Source organism: Camarhynchus parvulus, chromosome 1 (assembly GCF_901933205.1).
Source record: "Camarhynchus parvulus chromosome 1, STF_HiC, whole genome shotgun sequence".
In the NCBI taxonomy this organism is placed as follows: domain Eukaryota; kingdom Metazoa; phylum Chordata; class Aves; order Passeriformes; family Thraupidae; genus Camarhynchus; species Camarhynchus parvulus.
This window is the reverse complement of record NC_044571.1, coordinates 8,202,187-8,226,088: the sequence shown is the minus strand read 5'-3', so window position 1 is coordinate 8,226,088 and position 23,902 is coordinate 8,202,187. Positions and strand designations below refer to the sequence as shown.

At 53.4% G+C, this 23,902-nt stretch overlaps 1 protein-coding gene across 8 annotated transcripts in view; it reads right to left on the bottom strand.

Moving 5' to 3' along the window:
• BCOR (BCL6 corepressor) overlaps nt 1-23,902 on the bottom strand; it is an 82,522-nt gene that overhangs the window by 31,263 nt on the left and 27,357 nt on the right. For 5 of the 8 annotated variants that reach the window (XM_030957719.1, XM_030957806.1, XM_030958154.1 and 2 more), the window contains 5 exons: nt 8,459-8,588; nt 6,883-6,961; nt 3,155-5,986; nt 2,410-2,463; nt 1,759-1,942 (listed from right to left, as the gene is read on the bottom strand). In XM_030957719.1, coding sequence (XP_030813579.1) covers nt 1,759-1,942; nt 2,410-2,463; nt 3,155-5,986; nt 6,883-6,961; nt 8,459-8,544 — 3,235 coding nt within the window. In that variant the 5' untranslated portion in view covers nt 8,545-8,588. Of the gene's footprint in view, nt 1-1,758; nt 1,943-2,409; nt 2,464-3,154; nt 5,987-6,882; nt 6,962-8,458; nt 8,589-17,017; nt 17,571-23,902 lie in introns of those variants that run through there. The other 3 variants (XM_030957984.1, XM_030958239.1, XM_030957897.1) reach the window with 2 other exon arrangements.

Genomic DNA, 23,902 nt, shown 5'->3' with positions numbered 1-23,902 from the left:
CCCTGCTCCCAACAGTTATTTAACAGTCTCAAACAAATTTTAGCCAGCAGATTCAAGTGCCAGAGATCTCACTAAATGGTGAATTTACAGACAAACCATATCATCAGCCTTTTGCAAGGATGGGGGGAGGGGTTTCAGCACACAGATTATGCTCTAACACACATCCTCTCCACAGCCCCCCACAAGCAGCCCCATGTCCCCGAGCAAGCCTGCCTTCCCTCCCCCTGTTCATCCCCTGCACTCCCCTCTCAACCCCACAGCCCATCATCCCCCCTGTGCTGAACCCTCTCTGCAGCCAGAACCAGCCAGCAGGACTGCTGCTGCTGCTCTTCTAGCTTTCCTGCACACCCAGGGTGGGATTTAACAGAGGGCATCACCAGAGCATCCCTGAGGAGCAAGGAAGGCTGCAAAGGGGACAGCCAGGGCAGCAGCCTGCCCAGCTCTCAGCTTTAGCACAGGGACTGCAGAGGCAGCTGTGCCTTCCTCCCCACAGCTACCTCGATACAGCCTGGGGAAGGAAAAGGCTCAGCCTGCCTCTCCCCACCCTGCTACCCTCTCTACTTCCACAATTAAAACTTTCCCGTGGTATTTTGCCACGCCAATTTTTGTGGAGGCTGTCGTTTCAGTGATAGCAATGCCCGGGTAACTTGAATTTAGGTGAGTAACCAAGCAAGTACGATTGACCAGCATGCTCTCTGCCAAAAGCATTAACCAAAGACCAGAACAATAATTCAAAGTTATTAAATTGCCTGAATGAAATTTTCTACTAGCCCTACTCATGAATCTCCACCTACCAAAGAGCACACAACCACTGAGTTACACAGCCACGCACACACACACACAGTGCAGTCTGCAATACAATTCCCCTTGTTTTGCAAGGCTTTCAGCACCAATCTTTTTTTCTGAGTTGCTCAAAACAAAGTAGCAACAGAAGGAACTGATCCATTCTTTAAATACCCAGGTAAAACAAAAAAACAAAGAAAAGGTGGAAACTGACAGAAGCCACATGCTTACCCAGAGTGCAAACAAAAAAGAAGTGATCTTTCTTACCTACAGTAAAAAATCCCCTAATACCATTTTTTAATTTTTATCTTACTTTCAGGACATTGCATTTTCCATAGTCCTCTGACACCCTGTAACAGCCTAGAGGGGACAGACGGCCCCACAGGGAGATTCAGACTCTGCCTGCAAGAACCTGTGCCTCACAAACCTCCCAGCCACTGCAGCAGAAGTCACCAGGAAAAGTAACTTCTTATCATCTGGAGCTGTTACTGCCAGCTTTTATGGACAAGCCTGGCAGATCACATCCTTTCCCACTTCCCTTCACTCTTCTGTCCTCCATCCTTGCTTTGAAGACTGCAATATTGGCATATCTCAGTGCTACTGCAACTTCAGGAAGCTGAACTCCTTCTTGCTTTCCTGTCTTCCCCCATATCCTTTCTGTATTTAAAACATAGCCTTGGACCTTTGCTTTCACTGGCTGGTGTAGTATCCCATCAGTTAAAAGGAGGATCTCTCTAAGGCAATGACAGACAGTTAGCTATCTCCTGAAAAGCAGGTGCAATGGCAACCAGAAACTTGCAAGCCCCAAAACAAGCACAGAGGGTACCAGCCGTGGCAACTCAGCACCTGCAGAGGATGAGGTCAGTGACTTTCACAAGCAACATAGCGAGAACACGAGGATTTGCTTGCTTTGCTGCAAGCTGCCATGGCAAAGAGACACATACACGCTTCAGAAAGCCATCTAAATTCGCTTACATCTGTCATTGTCATTTTGGTCAGCAATGGCATCTTCCAGAGCAACAGACTTTGGCTTCTTTTCACTGTTTCCTTTCAAGTTTTCCCAATCTGCCTGGCTGAATCTGCAGACCTCTGAGTCTTTGGTAGCTGTTTGGCCTTCTCTCTCTTTCATCTCCAACTCTGAGAAGCGCATCATTGCTCGCTAGAAAGAGAATTGATATAAAAAAAAAAGTCTTGCAATAAAAACTACTTCATTTACACCTTACCTTATATGAAAGCATTTCCAAAGAAAAATTGACTCAAAACCAGGGTTTCAGATAAACTGCTAAGGGTAGGATTTTAACACACCTGACTTGTAAAACAGTGTTCTAGAATCTTATAAGCAAATAGCCACACAATTCTTTCATATATAAGTATATATATATAAAAGATTATATATAAATGTATATTATATATAAAACAAAAACATTCCATTTGGAGGTAAAAAGAGACAAAAACAAAAAGAAATACAATAAAATAAAATTTAAAAGGAAAAAGAAAACAACAACACAAAACCGTACAATGAATAAAAGACAACCATGGCCCACAAACTTCCCTTTGTGTATTGGAAATGAAATTTAACTCAAAGGTTTATGTAAGAGTCTAGTAATAAAAATTTGAAGAACTGACCTCACAGTAAGCAGCAGGTAGACATAAAATACTGTCCTCTTGTAATCCTTCCATCTATGTAATTAAAATGGGCACTCAATGGATCATTTAGATAATTTCATCCATTTTTATAAGCATAAACCAATTCTTTTCTTAACAATGCAAAACAATTTGGCTTAACTCATCCCTTCATTAACAGTAAAACACCCTAAGAATATTCCTACACAATATCTGTCTATCATCCCTCAGCATCAACCTCAATACACTCCTACTCTTCCCTAGGCGCTCACTTGGAACCAACATTGCCTGAGACCCACTAATGCATGACTGCAACTCCTCACCATCCAATGGCACGTTTGGCATACTAATCAAAACTTCTGGGTATGCTGTGCTGGCTGGCACCACAGGCCACCTCAGACATTACAGCCAGCGCCAAGGTAACATGCATGCCTGTCCAACTCCCCTCGAAACTGCACAAACATTGCATTAACGTGCATTAACATTTGTATCAGATTTTAGTAACAGCCCTTTAAAGCTGGCTAGCCCATACATACCTATAAGCCACACATATTCTTTACATTGCCTCACTCTCATTAATAAACTCTGCTATTTAAAACCACTTATGGCCAGTACGCCCCAACAAAAAAAACGTTCTGGTCTCCCCACCTGCGTCGCTTCTCTCAACTTTAAAAACTCAACTGTGACTTGCAACAGAGAAATAAATACCGACAGCAAGCGCGGCGGGTGCTGGACCGCGCGGGCTCACCTGCAACGCCCGCTGCTCCCGGCTGAGCTGGCTGGAGTCGGCGTAGAGCTCGGTGGTCACACACTTGAATCGGTCACCTACATAACCGGCAGAGTTTGCGATCCTCTTGGCCAGTTTGGACGGCTTGGGTTTCAGCGTTTTGCCGTCGGCAGACTCCGCATCGTCGGCTCCGTCTTTGGTATAGGTCTGGCTGGCATCGATGCTCGGCGGCGCGGTCCCCATGCAGAATGGCTTCGCGTCCTCCTGCACCTTGCCAAAAGCCAGAGCTGGAGCATCGCTCTCGTGCGCGCTTTCCAAGAAAACAGGAGAAGGCTGGACAGCCACTCTCTCTTTAGGCTGGCTCACAGGTAAATCTTCTTTCCTTAAGCCGAACACTGATGAACTCTGGGCTTGCTTGAAATTATAGGTTTCGTGAACATCATTATTTCTTCCAAACTCCTCTCTCATTACAATAAAATCTCTGTGCTGAGACGCCTGCTCTACCTTGTGCTTTGTAGGGTCATTAGTCTGATTACTGCTTTCTGTAGCAAAGCTGGCTTTCGTTACGTTTGCTTCGCTCTTAGCTTCCTGCTCGTCTCGCAGAAGATCCGGGAAAAGGTGTTTGTCGCTTTTTGCAGAGTTTTTACTATGGCCAGAGTTCTGGTGCAATTTCACGCTCTTGTCACCGGGCATTTCAAAATGCATCTTCCCACCGCTCTCCAGGAGCTCTGGCAATCGGCCCCGCAGAGCCGGGTCCTCGTAGCGGACCCTCTCGTGAGACCGTGACCTCCGTTCTGTCTTCTCCTCCTTATTGATTTCCAGAGCTGAATGCTGCAACAGCATGGGGTGCACCATCCCCACTCCCAGAGCATCCTGGTAGGTCATGAACTCCCCCCTCCCGGCTGGCAGGCTGTAAGGGAGGCCGGGTTTGGGAGCCAGGTGGGTGGGGTAGAGGCTGCCGTTGGGCAGCAAGACAGGGTGAGGGTAGACGTGTCCCTTCCCGTGGAGGGTGAGAGGGCTGATGGCAATCCCCTCTGGCACTGGATATGGGAGGTAGCTCCTGGGGTAGGGCAGAGGAGGGGAGCGAAACGCCTCGTTGGGCGGCAGGAAGATGGGGCTGGAGGCCAGGGCAGTCTCGGTCGCCTTGAAGTTGGCTTCCTGAGCACAGGACTTGGCCACCTTACTGCTGTGTTTGGCGGCAGGGGTGGCGACGGGCTGCCCGACGTGCTGGATAACCGAGGCCGTGCTCTCTGCAGAGCTCCGCGCCGTCTTGGCGCAGTCCACGTTGGCATTGGGAGCCGGTGACGCTGACGCTGGCCGCCCCCCTGCCGACACCGTCCCAGAAACACTGCCAACCACGGCTTCCGTGCCACCCATCCTGGGGCAGGAGGAGCTCCGTGGCTGTGGCATAACCCAGTCCAGTGCCTTGTTTTTCAGTTGGACATTCTTCCCAGCCTCCTCATTGGGGCTGGGACCAGGAACGATCCAGGAGGATGGCGCCGTGCTGATAATTTCAGGCCTGTAGATGGGGCAGCTGTTCCCAGGAGAAATGGTTTCTTTCTGAACGATGTCACCGCCTGGCAAGTGTGTCCCCCCTCCTGCCCTTCCATGCACCAGCACTGTTGGCATAATTTTCTTACTGTGGTCAGACTTGCCAGCAGTTTCTGCATCAACCACTTTTGCCGACAAGTCCAGCGGTTTGTCAGTGACGTCTTTGGTCGGGGTCTGCTTTTCCAGGAGTGGGGGAGACCTGCTATCCTTCCGGTCGTGGCCAGCTTTCCGTGCATGGGGGGCAGATGGAAGGGGTGCCTCCCCAGCATCACTGCCTTTGGGAAGCTTCCCATTGGAGAGGCGAGCAGGTGGAAATTCACTGCCGATGTTCACGTAGGGCTTTGGGAGCGTAACAGCAGAGGAGGGAGAGGTGGTGATCCTGGGGAAATGTTTGTGGAAATCAGCATAGGCATCCCCGACCTGGGCGGGCAGGGGGAGGCGGGGAGATGGCCGGGGCGAGTGCGGCAGCAGGAGTGCAGGATCTCCTGGCAAGTTGGCAGGGGCCGGCTTGGCGGCGGGGACCCGGGGCTGCTTGCTGCTCTGGATGTGGGGGTAGGCGTGCGTGTCCACAGGCGTGCCCGGGCTCACACCCATCTTCCACGACAAGCTCTTATCCGGACAGTGCACCAAAGGTGGGATCGCTGGAGAAGCTGAAGCAGTCGAGAGCCTCATGGGCGACGCCAGCGACGAAGGGATGTGAGGGGCAACGTAGTGGGAGGGAGGCAAGTATAAAAAACGTTCACCGTTCGTACACACGGGCGAGTAAGCCAGGTGCTGTGGTAAGCTGTAGGTGGACTGCTGAGGTAGCAATGCCTTGTACATGTTCAACGAATACTTATTTGGTGAGTCAAGGAAAGGGTATATGGTGGGCGTTGCACCCTCCATGTAGGGGTTTACCCAGGGGAGCCTTAGGTAACTAGCACCATTGACACCGAGGGGACTCTGCCTGTCACCCGCAGCTCGGTCCAAACCCAGTGTCTCCCCTGTCGGGACAGAGGTTTTTTGTATTCCAGGTGGTGTTTTGTATATAGCGCTGAAGCCGTTCGGGGCTTTTCCAGAGACAGCTGCGCTTTCCACCGCTTCAGGAGGATTAGACTTAAACTGTATCTCTGGATTTCTTTCAGGAGTAAATCCCAGGCTGGCTATGGAACCCGCAGCATCCCGCGATTTTTCCGAGCCAAGTCCACACAAGCTGGAATAGACAATGCTACTGGGCACTCTGAGTCCTTCTCGCATGAGCCCAGACCTGTCCATACTCAGAGCTGCGAGGCTGTCGATGCGATGTGCTGTAGTTGCATCCACCTTTACAGAACAAGAAGCACGTTACTTTCACATCTCACTGACACTATTACCATTCAAGCTACAGATAGATCAGCATTTTGGACGAGAAACAGCAACAATGCAAACATGCTGTTTGTTGTGAAAACGTACAGAGGCTGATTACACTGGAAAATGGGAGAACAGGAACCTACAGGGTAATATGCATAACACCACAAACATCAACACCAATCTCTCCAAATCCCAAATTCAAACAGGCAGGAACGAAGGTGTGAGGACTCAAGCAGCCAAGAGTGGGCCCAGAGACAACGCTCAGAGGCACTGCTCCTGTGCAACTGGCTCTTCAGTCCCAGGCCTCCCAGAGCAAGAGGACGTGGGTTGTGGCATGGAGACCAGAAAGAGAAGGATTGAGTGCCTCTCATCCTCCTCCAGGACCTCTCCCTCCACCTCTCTCTGCTCTGGGACTCACCACACCACATGATTCACGGGGCAAGCCATCTGAGGATGCAGCATGAAGAAATGTCTGCCATCAAATTTCCTTCCCACCTGCTGCTCCCCATGTAGACTCAAAGAAAGGAAAACCCCACCAACTTTGCTGGAACGCTGATGTTCTTAATGCTTACATGAACTATTTTTGTCACAAATGCTGGTATTCATAACAGTAAAACTAAGAATCTGAAGTCACACAACAACACGTATCACAAAGCATCAAGAGATTAACAAGATAAATAAACAAAGCCCCAACTTCACTGTTTCACAGAAACAACCTGAATGTGCCCAAGCCCACTAGAGCTGCAACAGGAAAGTGTTTTAATCATTTCTCCAAATGGACCACGTAATAACAGCTAGGGGCAGGAGTCAGTCATGGTGGGAAGGACAGGCACAAATTCATCTGCAGCATGAAGCTTGTGACTTCTTACCACACTGTGGTTCAGGTGATTTTCCTCCCTCAACTCCAGTCTGCTTTTCGGTGCATCAGCATCATTAACGGGAATTTTCCTATTGAAAAACAGAAACTTACTATTTGAAAACATCCTGTGCATCTCAGATCAGTGCAATATCATATCACCTCCATATTTTGATTCCACTAGAGAAGTCCCATGAGGTAACATATTTATCCTTCTCTCTACCCATACATGCTGACTACTTTGAAAAGCAACGACCATTTGAAAATAAGCATAAAGGACTTTGACAACAAGAACACACCAAGTACATCTCAGAGCAGCCTCTTCCAAAGCAAGCAGTTTTTGTCAAGGTCTTCTCTTTTGCTCCTTGCCCTTTCCTTTTTCCAGGGGGAGAATATCCCATTTTAAGCATACTCTGCCCATATACCATCCATAAACACTGCTGAGGATAAAATTAAAACACACACGCTAATATCATATGAACATCAGCTCTTCCATGCTTAAGAGGGAGCTGCACATCTGTGCCATACCAGTGTTGCAGCTCTGGGACTTGTTATCACAGAAATCACCAATAAAGAATATACCTTAGTGCCAAATTTCAAATCCCAGGGATAAAAATCACTGACATGCAGCAGAAGGAAAGTTTCAGCATTACCCAAAAGAACTCCTTTCAATCGAAGTGCTTAAAGGCATATCATCACCATAAAGCAGAAATGCGATTTTAATCCATTTGTTTTTAAAAGATTCACCTTCCCTGCAAGCAGCACATAGAGTTATTATCCCTGAACAACTGGGAGGAAAGTGGGGAGGGAGGGTGAGAAAGCAAAGTGAGATGCTTGGCAAAATGTTTTCCTTTAGCTTATGTTTGCAAATAGTATTCCCTGCAAAGACCAAAAACTTCCACCAGCTTTTTGGAGGCTTTTCACACAACAGTGAGAACAGAGAATGAGAAGAGAGAAAAGCACTAAAACCACACAAAACTGGCACAGAGAACTGGAGGCACATCTGCAGCTTCTGTCCAGCATCATTTTGCTTTTTAAAGAGCTGGGATTTAAGGGAAGGGGACACCTGCCAGTGCTTGTGTCATTCCATCAAACACTGTATTTTGATCATCAATTGAATTATATTCAGCAGGAAAAAAGGTGGGGAGGAGGAGAAATTCACTTGTGGGAGACAGACACTACTGATCCTATTCCACATGACAAGCTGTTGGTCCAAAGGCAGGGAACACCAAATTGCAGGCACGAGCCCCTCTGCTGCAGAGAATCACCACAAGAAAACGAGCACTATTTGGTTTAATCCCCCTTCACAAATGCAAAACAATAAATTAATTGTAAAAGCACATTCAAAGGCTGCTTTGGGTGCATCCCCCCTTCACTGACCCAGGTTGCCTGTTCCATAGTAAATCAGCATCTGCTCTACTGCTCTCAGGCACGTCTTGACTCTCTCCCTCTGCCCTCCCTCCAAGCTGGGCTGATCTCGATTCAAGGTGGCAGCTTTCTGCTCCAGTATTAGGGAAGCGAGCAAACTCCGAGACCTCGCTCTGCAGAATTACAGTGTGCTTTAACTCGCCAGAAGCTTAAATATTTACCTGTCTTCATTAATTCCACACATGCGGACCCTTTCATTGCTCATCCAGCTATGAACGTTGCCATACAGGGGAGTTGCAGAAAGCATGACGTCTTCTTAAAAATCGACGCTTTTCTTCGAGGTTTTATATTCTATTAAGAAAAAGAAAAGAAGAAGAAAAAAAGTAAAAAAAAAAAGTTGAGCAGATTTGTCTAGGAGGAAGTGCAAACATCACGGCGGAGCAGCCAGCCTCCCTCCGGGTAATTAATAATGAATGCAGGATTGGTGCGGGGAGTGAGCTGCCTACGTTAACCGCTAAGGGAGATACCCGGCAATAAAGGAGCAAATTGAGGGCATTTATAGGTCAGAGGAGATGGATCTTTTCCCCAGCGCACATCCAGAAAATTAAGAATCATTCCAGACTATCGACAAATAAAAGTTTCTCCACAGCATTTCATTTCCACAAGAAATGACTCAGCCGGCCAAGTACACACCAGTCCCCAAATCTTTGTCTCACATAGACTGAACCAAGGAGGGACACCCCGTGAGCGTGGGGAGACATTCAAACAACCCACAGGAGCTCACAAAAGCCCTGCATTAGGAACACACAGGAGCAGGAGAGCATGGCAAGAACAACCACATAACGCGTGTATTAGCAACACTGATTGCTGATAAGGCTTTTACACGAGGACTTAAAACTGAAGAGACGCTGCTACAGAAGGCATCTAAATAAAACCTTCCCTTTTAGCGTATGCACATGACTAACTTAGAGAAAGGGGTTAAAAATAGTAAGTGGGTTGGCGAGCTCCCCACCCCTTGATTTGATTAAGCGTGGAGCCCTGGTGGCTTCTGCATTGGAGCTGCTGTGCTGCTGCTGCTGCTGCTGTTGCTGCTGCTGCTGCTGCTGCTGCGAGTGCTTTCAGTAATTCAATGATGCCTGCTCACTCCAGGGAAAGAAATCATTAGCGGGCTCACTGGAGAAGTATTAGCAGTCCAAGAGGATCGGCGCTGTGTGCAGCCAGAGAGGCAGGTGAAAGGTAACCACATTTTCACGTCCAGTGGCAGAGAGGGAAAGGCTTTTCCTCCCCTCTACCTTGCCTAATGCCACCTCCGCTCACATTAAATTCTAGTTTGCTGCATGAGCGAAGTGTCAGGACAAGCTGCGTTTTATTAACAGGATTATCGCGGCGCATGATTTATTCCAGTGCAAGATTTTAATTGCTCTTCGGAGGTTGAGTCGTTTCTTTTGACTGAGCTTCAGCCTGCATCCTGCTGCTAAATGCTGGGTTAATAAGTAGGGGGAGCCTTTAATGCACAGGATATCCCTCAGCTCTTCCTCTCTCACAAAAATAGAAGCCTTTAAGCAGGAGGCATGATACTCCTTTTACACACACACAAGCCAGTAACGGGCGATTGACCACTGGGAGTTTAATGCCTAACGTCTCCCAAAGCATCCATGCTTCCCCAGCAAACTCATTTCCTTTTGTCAGGCTACAAAATATGCAAATGATCACTTTGGCATTTAATAGGGAAGAAGCCCAGATTGGGCCTTTAGCACAATACTTCACACACGTTCAGAGAGGTTTAAGAACTGAAACGGCAGGAAAGCCTTGTTCCCCAACACTTTTTTCTCCCCTCAGAGAGGCCTTTTGTGCAAAACTCCACGTCTGGAACAAATGTATATTAATGAAACGGCGCGTTGACCCTCCTTTCTCCACAACGGTTAGCTTTTCCTAATGAAGTCCGCACAAATCGCCGCGAGGAAACAAAAATCCACGGAGGTTAGTTACCGCGCTATCATTCAAAAGGAGTTATTTCACTGGAAAGACGTTTTCTGGACAGATTTACTGGTTTCCAGATGCGCCGCTCGTAATGTTTTCAATAGAGGCAGCAGCAGCATGGAGAGAGTGATTTAGGGTTTTACGTAAGGTTAGCAGCCACCCCATGTGCTGCCTCATCTCTAAGGGACAGACACCGGCGCAGGGAAGGGCCTCGACGGCACAGTGCCGCTCTCTGTGCCCCGCTTCCCTTCGGGGCCAGGCTCCTCCGAGGGGCTGCCGGCACCCGCCCGCCTGCTTTCCTCGCTGGAAATGTATCATTAAGATAAGGCGAGGTGCCTGAACTAAAGCCCATCAATCCCCTGACACGTGCAGATAGCGAAATGCTGAAGTTGCATGGGGGGGAGTGAGAGCTTCCCCAGCCAAGAGCGGGTAATCTGGAGGCCCCGTGTCCCACAGCCACCACCACCCGAGCAAGGGCAAAACCAGCCCGGTCTCAGGGACGTGGTGGGATGTCCCAGGGCCACCAGGCAGGTCAAAGCCCGCGCCCCCGAGGGCTGCCAGCCCCTTCCCCAAAGCCACCCCTTGTCGCTGCGCGCCCCGGGTGCGCGCGTGTGCGCAGTTATAATCACCGCCGCCCTGATGAACTTCTTGTGAACTGTTTAAAAGTGGAGGTCTGCTGAACGAGCAGCGGCGCCACTGCCAGCCATAATTTCATTGCAACAAGCAGCAGACTTTTAACTCTTCGCACACCCTGTCCCTCCCCCTCCTCTCCCTCCCCACCCGCAGCTGCCTGTCGGGGGATACCGGCTCACGGAGGCTCGGCCAAACGCGGGCAGCGCCACAAGCGCTCTGCGCGGCGGGGACGGGGGGGACAGTGATGGGGGCGTGGGGGGCACCGCACCTATTTATACACCCAGCTTCCGCGGGGGTGGGCGCAGCCGGTCCCGTTATGCAACCCCGACGGCGGGCTGAGCGCCCCAGCGCACCGAGGAAACCGAGGACACGTCTCTCCCTCCCTCCCCCTGTCACCCACCGGGCCACCGCCAGAGCGCCCCAGGGCGCCGCAGCCCCCCCGGCCGCCCCCGCTGCGCTGCGCGGCGGGGCGCGGAGCGGGGCTCGGCAGCCGGAGCGCGCACGGCATTTCCTCCGGGAGGTGTCTGGCCGATAAAGCCATTTGCGGCTAAATATAGACGGTGATGCACGGAGGAGGGAGGGAGGAAGGGAGGAAGAGAGGGAGGGAGGCGCGGGGTGGGGGGTGGAAGAGAGTGAGACGCGCAACGCACACGCGGTTCCGCAGCGATGCCGCCGTGTGAAACCAGTTGTGAAAAGCGCCTGCAAGCACTAACCTGCCTCCCGGCGTGCTGCCGAGCGGGGCCCCGGCGTGCCGAGCCGAGCCGTGCCGTGCCGAGCCGTGCCGGGAACACCCACCCACCTCCCGCGCTGCCCGCGCCCCGCCGGCCCCGCGCCGCAGAGGCAGGCACAGGCACACACCGCACCGCTCGGGCAGCTGATTAAAAAGGGAAACGTTTGGGTCTCCCTCGCAACGTCAACAGACTTTTGGCAGCCATTGACGCCAGCAGCAGCAAAGTTTTGTTAACACGCTGCTGGCGTGGAAACGAGAAAAACCCGATGCCCGCGGGGAGGGGGAGAAGGAGGAAGAGGAAGACTCCACTTCTCCGTGCCTCCGGGGGAAAGAGGAGGCGATGGCAGCGCCACCCGGGACAGGGCAGCCTGCTCTTCCCCCTCCCTCTCCACCCCCGTGACCCCGGGGTGCCTGCCGGCGAGTTTGCGAGGTGAAAGTCTCAGCGAGGGGCGTGGAGGGGCGGAGGGGATGAGGGGGGGGCGCCCGGAGGAAGCCCGGCGGGGCCGGCGGCTGCAGCGAGCCAGGAAGCGGGTCGGGAGGAGAATTGCAGCGGCGCACGAGTTCCCTTTTGGCGCCTTTACTCTTTTCCACCTCCGAGCTCCGCCTGGCAGCCTGCCAGTTTCCACTGCACAAGCCACGGAGCCGGCAGCGGCAGCGCAGCGGCAGCGTAGCGGGGAGGGCTGCGCGGGTTTTAAAAAAAAAACCTCTGCGAGAGCCGATGGCACCGACGGAGCGCCGGGAGCTTCGGCAAACAAGCCAGCCTTTCGGATATTAAAAGCGATGCAATAAATTACCGGCCTCTGAACCCTCCCCGACATCACCCGCCCCCCCCCCCCGAGCCCCCCTTCCCGCCGCCCCGTCGTCGCCCGGTTCCAGGCCGCTGGAAGGATCATTTCTAGATTTGTGAAAATCCCTGAGAAAGAAGTGAAAAGCAATCGGGGACTCGTAGTGATCTACTTCGATTAGCCCTCAGCCCCGTTCATCTGGAGCTTGATTTAAAGGGCAGCGCTCGCGCGGTATTTATAAGCTTAAATATGGGCTGATGCTTATGAATGTGTTTAGGTACCTCGTTTATCTTGTACCCCCGACTTATATATTTACGACTTATAGGAACAACGACTTGTGCCACGGCTGGAAAGGAGACTTCAGAGACACCGTATTGCTGCACCGTTTACAATGCGCCGTATAAAGCTCTGGCAGCAGCCAGCGATCTAATATTAGACAAGTGTTAAAAGAATAGGCTTGGCTGCGCTTTTTATATATATATGTATAAAAAATAAAATATACTGTGGGGTTTTTTTTATGCAATCTCTACACGACATCACCGCTAGCGACACGTTTTGTAAACCAGAGGAGGAAGCTGCAGACTAAGTAGCCGCCGCACGGATCCGCGGATTAGAGAAGAAGTTTGACCTTTACCCGGGACGTGTGGCATTTCATTTAACCATAAAGCTAAGCACAATGCGCCAGCGAGATCGCTAAACCGATTTAAAATACATATAGAGTCATGCACGACAGTAGTGCATCTCGGTTTAGGCAGCGTGCAGGCAGCACGAGGGGGTCGGCCACTATTTTAAGGCTCTTGCCGCAGCCACCCCCCCATCGTTCCCGTGTCCCCCCCTTCCCGCGGCTCCCACACCGTCACGTGTCGAACAGCGACCGGGACTTGCTGCCGTGTAAACACGGCACGGCGGAGCCGACCGGGACACCCGGGGCTGCCGAGCCAGCGCAGCATCCTCCCCCTCCCCAGGCACCGCCGCCCCGGGCCGCCCGCCCCTCTGCCCCACGGAGACACCCCCGGTGCGGCGGGGCTCCGGCGGGGTCTGGCCCCCCCGGCAGAGGCGGCCCGAGGGAGCGGCGGCCCCGCGCCCCCCCGCGCCGCCTGTCACGCCTTGGACCCTGCACAGACAGGCGCTGCGCCGGAGCGGCAGCGGCGCGTTCCCCTCTCCCATATGCTGCGAGGCGAATCATTGCATCGCTCGCAGCTGCCGGCGGCAGCCAAAAGGGGGGAGGAAAAAAAAGTTTTCAATTAATGATAAGCCTAGGAACTGGGGAAGGGGGCGGGGGAGGAGGCCAATGAGGGAAAGTTAAAATGGCTGGCGATCCTTCAAATAACCCTGGCTGCCTTCCCCTAGAGCCCACACGGCACTGCCTGCCGCGGAGCCCCGGGGGAAGACCCGGACGCCCAGGCACACGCTCCTCGAGGCCAAAGCTGCCTCGGGCGGCCAAGGCTGCCTCTGCACACCGCGAAGCCCACACCTGAAGGCTACGGGACATTCGTATGGCGGGGGCACTCACGTCACCCCCCCCCCTCCCCCTGGTTAAACCACATGGTGGGGGTGCGATAGAGTGGCTGCAAAGGCTCACATACACACACAGCGTGGGGAGGTGACGCGGCTGGTACCCAACTTTGAGGCATCGCCGCATGAAGGATTTCCCAGAGATTCGCGGGAAACACCGATCCCGTCCGCCGCACTGGCAGCCCCGCACCGCCGCTACGGCGCCTACCCCCGGGGCCCCCCGCCCCTCCCGCGGCGCAGGCGATGCCTCTGTCCCCCCAGGCGCTCTCTGCGGTGGCCGGGCGGGACGGGCGCTCCGGGGGGGCCGGGGGATTCCTGCCGCCGCTCCGGCCGTGCCGGGAAACAAGGCTGCTAACTGGAGGAGGCGGCGGCGGAAGAGAGAGCCACAAACCGGCTCAGCCGCAGCAACCCCGGGCCCCCGCGCAGACGGGAGAGAGCCCGGGCTCCCTTGCGTCGCCCACCCGCCACGGCATCTCCCTACCCAGGCCGGCCGCGCCATTTTAGTCACACACACACACACACACACACACACATACACACTCCCACAGAGACACAGACAGACACGCACATACACACTCATACAGACACACAGACACACACACCGCGCGCGCGCACGGGAGCGAGGTTTCCGCTGCCGCTGCCAGAGACAACAGGCAGCAGCAGCAGCAGCAGCAGCAGCAGCAGCAGCAGCAGCAGCAGCAGCCGAGCCCGGGCTGCGCAGGCGGAGCAGCGGCAGCAGTGGGAGAGAGGACACACACACACACACACACACACACACACATACACACGCACACGCACGCAAGCACACACACCCACGCGCCGCGAGCCAGGCAGAAATGTGCATTTCAGGTAATTTAAGGCCGCATTCCCGGCGCAGGGAAGGAAAAGCGCAGGCCTGCGCCCCACCAGCCCATTAACTCGCCGTGCAATCGGCGTCCCGGGAACCCCTCATTGTTGCCTTTATTCCCTATGGCTTTTGCTTTCCAGGAGGGGGGTAGAAAGGAAAAAAAAAGGGGGGGTGGGGGGGAAGGAAGGGGAAAAAAAGAAAAATACCACCGAGCCAGCCCCTTCCCCCCGCTCGTCCCCCATTGTTCGTCCGCGGGAGGCTGGGAGAGCGCAGCGCCACGGGCTCGCTATTAGCCGGGCTCCGGCGAGCACTCCCCTGCCCCCAATAGCTCGGGAAACTTAGGAGGCAGGGTGGGGGCGAACCCCCCCACATTGAATACAAAAGTCCCAGCACTCCTGCGAGAGTTGGGCGAAGGCCTGCGCTCACTTCCGCAACGTTATCCTAGCAGAAATACCGGAGCACGGCCCCCGTTTCCTTCCCCCAGCCCCCGCCGCACCCCCGGGGGGTGGAGTGATTAATGGGCCGTACGCCCTTGGTTTCCCTCCGGCCACCCCGGCACACCGCTCCCCGGCGCGGAGCCGCCGCGGCACGCTGGGCGGGGGCGGCCCCCCCACACATCCGTCGGGGACGTTGGGAGATATTGATCACGGACGACTTCATTTTGCATAACTGCGGCTGACAGGGCCTGTGGTTCCCTCATTTACGGAGCAACAGCTTCGCGGGGCTGATGGATGGGGAGCGGCTCCCTGCGCTCCCCCAGCCCCCCACTCCGATCCCCAGCCCCGCCGGGGGACGGCGGCTCTGCTGCTCATGCAGCAAATGGCCGCGCACAACAGGCAAATATTAAACTTAGGTGCCTCCGTCTCTCGTTTTACCTAGCGCGGACAGGATGGAAGCCTCTCGCTTCCCGCAGGGCTTTGTCTGCACGGCCAGGCCAGGGCCAGGGCCGGGGCACGGGGACCTTCGGCGACTACATGCAAGAAAAAGTGCTTGGGAAGTTGGGGGGTTTTCCTTTTTTTTTTTTTTTTTTAATTCCCTCCTCCTCCTCCCAACAACAAACAAATAAACAGCCTGGTTTCTGCTAAACAATGCATAAAAATCAGCCTCGCCCCAAAGTTTATGTCGGGTTTATGGCGTTAACGTTTCTCCTTAATGGGAAACGCTTTCCCGAGCACTTCTGGAAAGCGCTGGCGAGCCCTCAGTTACGAAAGCTGCATTACGAGCACCTCGACTAAACGTCTCTGCAACGAGTCCCGACCTCACATCCACCACCTTCTCCACCTTCATAGGAAACGCCAGTCCAGGGTGGGCACAGCCAGCGCCAAACACTGCCCTAAGCGTGTGGAAAGCACTGGGGGCAAAAAAAAAAAAAAAAAAAAAAGGAAACCAAACCACGTGAAAAAATACAAAGAAAAAAGAAAAAGGAAACAAAAAGGACATAAAGTTGCCGGTAGCGACGGTGCCCCGGTGTAGATGCAGGCCGCCACCGGCCCTGCCTTCCCATCCCGGCGCTCCGCACCGAAACAAAGCAGCGAATCAACTGCGATGCAGATGGGCGGCTATGAATTTTTTGCTGCTGCTTAGAGCTTTAATTACTCGTTCTTGATCCGTGGGACTACGACACGACACCGCCAAGGTTAAAATGCCCTGAACAGCTCTGAGCAGATGTGAACGAGTTGGCAGACGCGCAAATGAGGTCTGCCTCTAAGCATGATAACAAGTGACTAATACATTGCATATCGCTGAAAGAAAATTATTTTTCTCTAATTTGCATTAGCTTCTTTTTTTTTTTTTTTACGCCGCCGACATTCCCTCCTCAGAGGCAGCAGCATAATCCTTAAAATATTGCTCCGTGACTTTAAAAGATTTGGAAGGAGGCAGCAATTGCCAGTGTTTTGGCTATGCAAGTGTTTTGGCTATGCAGGCTTGTTTATCTTTCCGCCTTTGCTCCAAGGCGAAACTAGTTTCGCAAGCAGTATTCTTGCAGAAAAATGGCACATGTCATATAAAACACCAGTTTATAGGAATTGATGCTAAAATTGTTGAATGACTACTGGTGTACTTTTGCCACTAATAGCACAGTGTAATCCATAAAGGACCAAGGGGACAGTCAAGGCCAAAAGAGAAAAAAAAACATAATAGATTGACTGGAGAGAAATAGATAAAGACAACCCATCGACCAAAACGACTAAAAGGGGGGTGAGGGAGGAAATAAGCATCTCCCCTTCTTACCTGCTTCCACCCCAGAGACGCCTCGTCAAAGAGACAATAGTACGTGGAGGTCACTTACTATATAAAACACAGCGGTTCTCGTAGGCAGCGAAATTATGTCAGGTACAAATATAGGCTGGAACCCAGTTCTCCAAGTTTCCTCGACTTTCCAGAGGCTCTTCTGAAAGGGCCAGGAGATCACTCTGGGTACTGGAGCAAACTTCAAGAACAGACAGCATTTTATATCCTACGCTCAGAAGACACACCGAGGGCCTTAGATGCAGAGGCTTTGAGCAGAAAATAGCCACTCGGGAAATTTATGCACGAGGAGTTTTTCACTGAAGACCTACTCCAGGGATCCCTGCACATCCCAGGTTATCAGGGGTCGTACGCTGCCATCTCAAGCGGCAACTTCTCTGCCAACACGTGTTTGTGAGGGAAACGTGCTGCCAGCCCCGCACCGTGCCGTGCTGTACCGTGCCCGGGCCCGGCCGAGCTCGCAGCCGGGCTGCCCTCTCCTGCCGCGGGGCTGCCGGGACACCGCGCCCGCCGCTCCCGCACAGCCACCGGGGCCGGCGCAAACCTGCCGCCAGGAGGGATTTCCCAGCGCCGGGGCCGGGCACGGAGCCGGCCGCTCCTCCAGCTGCCTCCCTGCGCTTGTAAATCAAGCGGAGGCGGAAAGAGGGGCCGGGGGGAGGGGGCGGAACGCTTCTCCCCGGCCAGCGGCGTTTGCCGAAGCGTCGCGGCGGGCGGCAGGGGAGCGCGGCTGGGCGCCCCGCCGCCGCCCGGGATGCCGCCGGGCCCCGGGGCGCCCCGCCGGGCCCCGCAGCGCCGGGCGGTGCCTCCGGGAGCGGCGGGGCGGCCCCGGGGCCACTCCGGCCGCAGCGAGAGCTTTTGTGTGCGAGTGCCAGCGAGGCGCGGGCTTTTCGCGCTCCAACAGCTGTCACATTATTTGCACTGGCTGTAAACAGCCTTCGCCTTCCCCCAAAACCCCCGCCCCCTTGCCACAGAGTTAAATCCAGACTAACAATCCCCAGTTAGAGATCAAACCAACAACAGCAGCATTGTGTCTGCCTTCATTGCTTTACCATCAACTACTGCAGCTGGTTTACTCGAAACAAGGAACACCCTCTACCCACCTCCCCCGCCCCGGGGCCAGAAACGTGCTTGTTCCCGGAGGCTGGCCGGGCGGAGCCGCGCTGCCCGGGGGGTTCCGCGGCCGGGGTTGCGGGGCGCTGCTCCGCCAGCCCCATATCGGTGGGTGCCAAGCGCCGCGGGGCTCTCCCCCACAGCACAGAAGCGTTTCCAGTCAGCACTCACGCCCGACGAAACGCCCGCACAATCACACGCTGAGCTCCGCTCTCGGTCTGGCTTTTGGGAAAGGCGAGGGGGAACCCCGCTGTAGCGGGGAAAGCCGCGCCTGCAGCTGCGCAGCGCCCCGCGGCACACGGCGAGCTCGCCCCCGCGGCGCGGCGCGCCTCCGAGCAGCCCTTCCCCGGGAAAGCCGGGCTTCCCCCGATCCCTGCCCGGCCCTGGGCCGCCGCCGGCAGCCTCCGACCTGCTGCGGCAGCGAACCTCCCGCCGAGGGGCCCCTCCGCCACCCCTGCCCGGGGCGGTGACCCCGCAAGCCGCGGCGGCCCCGGCCCCTCCGCTCAGCCGGGCGGCAGGGACACGCTGCCACCTTCTCCCTTCCACCGTAAGGAGAAAAAAAAAAACAAGAACAGGAAAAGAAAAATGCCAATAACCTAAAGCACGACTCCAGCTTCGTTCATGATACAACCACTGTGCAGCACACTCCTTTGCTTCCAACTCTCAGAGGGCCTTTTGCTGGGCACAGCTGGAATTTGAGTGTAAATCCTCATAGCTCCTTCCCTGCCCTTACTTATTTTTACATCAGCAGCAAAGTTGGAGGAGACGTGAAATTTACTTTACAGAAGCATGGGGAAAATAAATCTGTTCGAGGAAACCTTTCCTTGCCCATTCTGACTCTTGGCATTACCCAAATTGTGCATCTCTTAAGGGAAAATCGAGACACGGCAACTTTCTCTGAAATTTGTGTCCCGCACAAACTCTTTATGAGGCCACAGGAGCTGAAATAACACTTTCTATATACCTATATGCAGCTTTGGAGACAGCACCAGTAAGGAAAAATAGCTGACTTCATTGGAAGCATCTTGGCCTAACTCCTGCCAAAGGGCAGTACTACCCCGGCAGGTATGGTGCTTCACACTAATGTGGTAAGTGTCCAATGGACTTCCGAATCAGATTCACCACCCGAAGACACCAGTACATATTCACAGGTCAGTATCATCGACTATTCATTGCCTATACGTAGCTAGAAATCTGCTGGCCTGGTAAAAACCACTGCTAACAGAACAATGTCAGCAAAGGCTGCAACACAGTCTTGTGAGAGACAGGCGATTCGTGCCTACTGAGGCTCTTTCAGCACAAAGGCTTTTAGAGGAAGAAGAGAGAGAAGAGGGGGAAAAAGGAGGGAGGGCTCTCGTGTTTCAGGGCTGCTGTCCCCTGGGAACCAAGAACCAAGTGTAGCTTCAATCAAATGCTGACTTCTCCTCTGGGAGCTCAGTAGGAAACCTGATCTCACTAGCTCATGCCTGCCTCCATGCATATAGGCTGGGTTTTCTTTCATACCAGCAATTTGTATAAAGACGGGAGCCAATATAGTTTATTGCAAACGAGATCTCGCAGTAATGGATCTAGAGAGATACTTCTGTAGCTAAAATAAGACAACCTTCAGCCACCTGCTCAGGGCAGGCCGTGCCACAGCCGCCTCCAGCTCGGCACGCAGGGCTAGGCTGTGGGTGCTCTGGCACGGTACGGCACAGCACGGCACAGCCTCCCACGCGTCTCCTCCAGCCCTGCATCCTCCCCAGCGGGCAGCAGCCGCCCTGGGTTGGGGTTTTGTGCAATGCCAGGTTACACTTCCATTAAAACGGTTACCCTGGGAGATCACTTCCTGCTTGCGCAAGTACTGCTCCAGCTTCCCCGGCCGCTCCCAACTTTAGCCAGAGGTATTCCTCTCCTCACCCAGCGAGGCCTGGACACCCTGCAAAGCATCCAGCCCTGCCCACTGCTCCTGGGCTGCCCTGGCACGGCACGGCACAGCACAGGAGGTCTGCAGGGCAAGGCAGGCCAGTCCTCAGAGCTCCGCATAACTTCACACCGGGCTGCTTAATTCTGCACGGGGCTTTGCTAATCCACTTTGTGCTCGACTACTGAAACAGGAGGAAAGGAAAACACTGCACGGGGGAGCACGAGCAGGCCAGAGCAAGGTGAGCCTGGGGGACTGCAGGCTGTGGGAAGGGCTTTCCTCAACAGCCAGCTCAGCCTCCTACTGCTGTGGGCAAGTCGGAGAAGCTTAAAGCACAACCCAGCACACCAGGGCGTGGGAGCAAAGGGGATTGCCCGAGGATCAGAGATCCCAGTAGGATCTCTCCATAGCCAGGAGCTTTCACATGGAGAAAGTTTGGCTCAGGGAGGGAATTTACACTTAGAAAGAAGAGCTCAGCCCATCCCTTCTTGTGCCATTAACAAGTTCTCTGTGAATTTCAAGGAAAGCTGAGAATACGCCCCTCCAGCTTTGATTTCACTTCTCTGTCCCTACCTGTCACCTTACACAAATGCCATACTCAAACCATGACTAAACCAGCCCCACAAAGCTGTCTCACCCCTCCAGGAGACTCCCAGATGCAATGCCACCCCACCCCAGGGGAACACAGAGGAAACACAGCGGTGGGAGAGGGACAGACAGCCCCACAGCACCTGTTCACACAGGGACAAGGACACCCATCAGACTGTCCCAAGCATGCAGCCTGCTCTCTGTGCAAGTACAGGTGTACTTCCCTCTGCTATCAACTGTGCCAAGCGCCAGCTACTCCAATACTCCCGTGAATGCGGAATTCTCACTTTTATAACCGACACAACAGGCCCAAATGTTTTGTAATATGCAAATACTGAAAGGCACACAAGGCCCCCAGGTGAGGTACTGGGGTAAGACCAAGAGCTGCTCCAGCTCAAAACGAAAAGCAAACCACGCTCTGAGAAAGAATGAGCTGGCCGACTGCAACCCACCGTGGGCTGTCTAGAGGTGCACAGGGAAGGAGCCCGCCACAGCACTAAGCTGCTGCAGCTCCTGGATGTGGGAGATTACTCCAAGGGCAACACAGCCACTGAAAGGAGAGCACCAAGGCTGGGAGAACTGCGAGGAGCAGGCAGAGGAAGCACAATGACAGCTTTCCTGATGCAGGCTCAGCCACGGAGCACAGCCCCGAGCCTCCCCTTTCCCCTGTGCTCCACTGAACACACTTAGCTCTTTATATGAGCTGTTCCCAGTGTGGCTTGTGGATTCTGCGCTTTCCACTTTAATTGTCTTATCCAAATAAAGCTTTGTTTTCCTTAGCACGACAATCCCAACATTCAGACCGAGATTTTCATTGGACAGAGGAGATATTTTATTCTCTGATTGTTTAGGGAGCCAGGGCTTACACGGAACAGCCCCGGCTTGTGTGCCTCCACTCACAATGGGTGCTTTGCAGTCCCTTGTCCCGTCATGTAGATTCATTTTACAGAGTTATCAGGGTGAGAATCATGTTTCTCTCAATTTCATAGCTTTCCAAGTCTATCCTAGACTTTAACAAGTCTTTTAGTTTGCACCTAGACAATAAATTTAGTTTAATTTAGCTTCCGGTCTTTAATTTTAGCAGGTCTTCTTTTTGCATGCAAATCAATATGGCAATTACCATCTAAAAGCTCACCCAGCCCTAGGTCAATGTAAATTGATCATTGTCCGCCTTCTACAAAATAACACCGGGAGTCTGTGGTGCATAATGAGATTATACTGGAAACTGTCTTTCAGATCACAAATTATATTTCATGCTATCAGGATCTTCTCCAAGAGGACTTCCTTGCATGTCTAATCACATGGCACCGAATCTACCAGCTCATGACGTAGCTTTGGGGTGCAAAGAGTGAAGGAAGAGTCCCAAATAATTCAGACAACAGTTTTGGAAAACAGGCAGGCAGGTACAGAGTGATGCTCTCACTCGCTAACTTTTCCAGCAATGGAAGAGAGGAGGGGAAAAAAACCTCCCCTTAGCCAAGAACTGCTGTCCAGCAAACAAGGAAAAATGAATTCCCTGCTGGAAAGCAGCAGAACTTTCCTAAAGCCACATTTACAAGGAGTTCTTGGCCTCCTCCTTTCCGTCCCCACCTCGTTCTGCTGGAGCGCTGGCATGCAGCTCCTGAGAAACCCGAGGAAGGATGCGCTCTCCTGGCAGAGCCCGCCCTGCCCGCCGCAGCCCGGGGACCTGAGCAGGTCAGGTCGGAGGGAAAGGTCGCTCCGGAGCAGCGACTGCTGTAAGCCGGTTCCCTGAAAGGCCAGAGGATTAACGGGATCTGCTCACAGCCAGGGGAACTCCCCCTGCCTGCAGCTCGGGCCTCCGCGTTCCCTCCGGCACGCACACGCGATGCAGCCAGCGAGCGCTGCTCGGGTACTCCAAAGGGGCAAGCCCGGCTCTCTCTGCCACTGTTCAGGTTACTGGAAAACCAAGAAAGAGGGGAGCAGGCCCGCTCTCCAGCCATCAATTATTTCTAAAGCAACACCAGCCTAAGGAGGAAGTATTAACTTGGCTTCATGCTGCTTTAAGTCCGCACTAAAATGTGATGTATTGCAGCGTTCGGGGGAAAGACAGCGCATCGCACATCACCTGTGCAACCCAACTGTGCTGCAGGGTCCCAGCAAGAGCACAGACCTCTGCCGAGACATGCAGGAATCAGAGATCACTTGTCCTCCACACTAAGCACTGAATTACTCCAAGCCATATTTAATCTGAGGGCAACGTGGCTGCTTAGCTACGACCTGAACTGCAGCAGGCCCTCTGCCTGTCTTTGCAGAGGCCACTCATCGGTCAAAGGTGAGAGACCCTGTAAACGACAGCCACACATTGCCAAAACTACTTTGAAATGTGCAGCACTCATTATTTTGGGCCTTGGCGACCTGTGTCCATTTTCTCCACAAACGGAGACACAAAAACATGTCAACAACTTTGTGCACTCTCGCAGCTGCACAGATCCAGAAAGTTTGCTTGCATGGACTGTACAGGCACCCCTGCAGCTCAGTCACTGTTAGGGGACCTTGGCTTCCTCATCAGTCTTCAAAAAAGTGTATTATCATGGGATGAAGGAAGAAGAGGGAAGAGGGATGACAATTTTGAACTGCCTGAGAAGCTGAAGCTCTTGGCACATTCTGGTAAAGGCAAATACCGTGTGTGACACGGAGTCTGGATTGTCCACCAGCACAGGAATAAAGCCAAGGCACCAGTATTGTTTCAAGACCCAGTCCATATTTGGGCATTCAGCTCACACATCCCAAGTATTGCTTTAAATATTAGAGACATTCGCCAATGTGGTTCATAATGCACTCAAATGGGAGAAGTCATTTCTGTTCGCTCTCAGATTACTGGCTTGGTCTTGATGGTGGGGGGGTTTTTTGTGGGGGGAGAAGAGAGGGAAACCCTGCTGAGTCTGTTTGCACTGGTCTCTATTAGATATGCAACAAATCTGCCATTTCCGGCGCTGCTTCTATCTAATTAGAGATGTATTTAGATGTGACGTGTAAATAAGCGCTGAGCTGCCTGCTGCCCTGGCTGCGTGGACTGCTCGGGAGCATTTCCAATAAGGCTGTAGCGCCCGGAACCAGGGCTCAGACAAAGAGGGATGGGAATGGTCTGCGCTGCAGGCGAATCCAACAAAACCAGCTTTTATCTATCGCTCTAAAGCCTTAACTGCTTTTAATCTGTACCGCCCAGGCTTGCACGCCAGGATCGCATCTCATCCACCGAGGACGTCTCAAGCACAAAAGGAAGCACACACGCACGGAGGAGCTGCAAACAGCCCCCGACCCACCCGAGCTGCAAGGCAGACCCCGCTCTCCACCTGCCCTCGT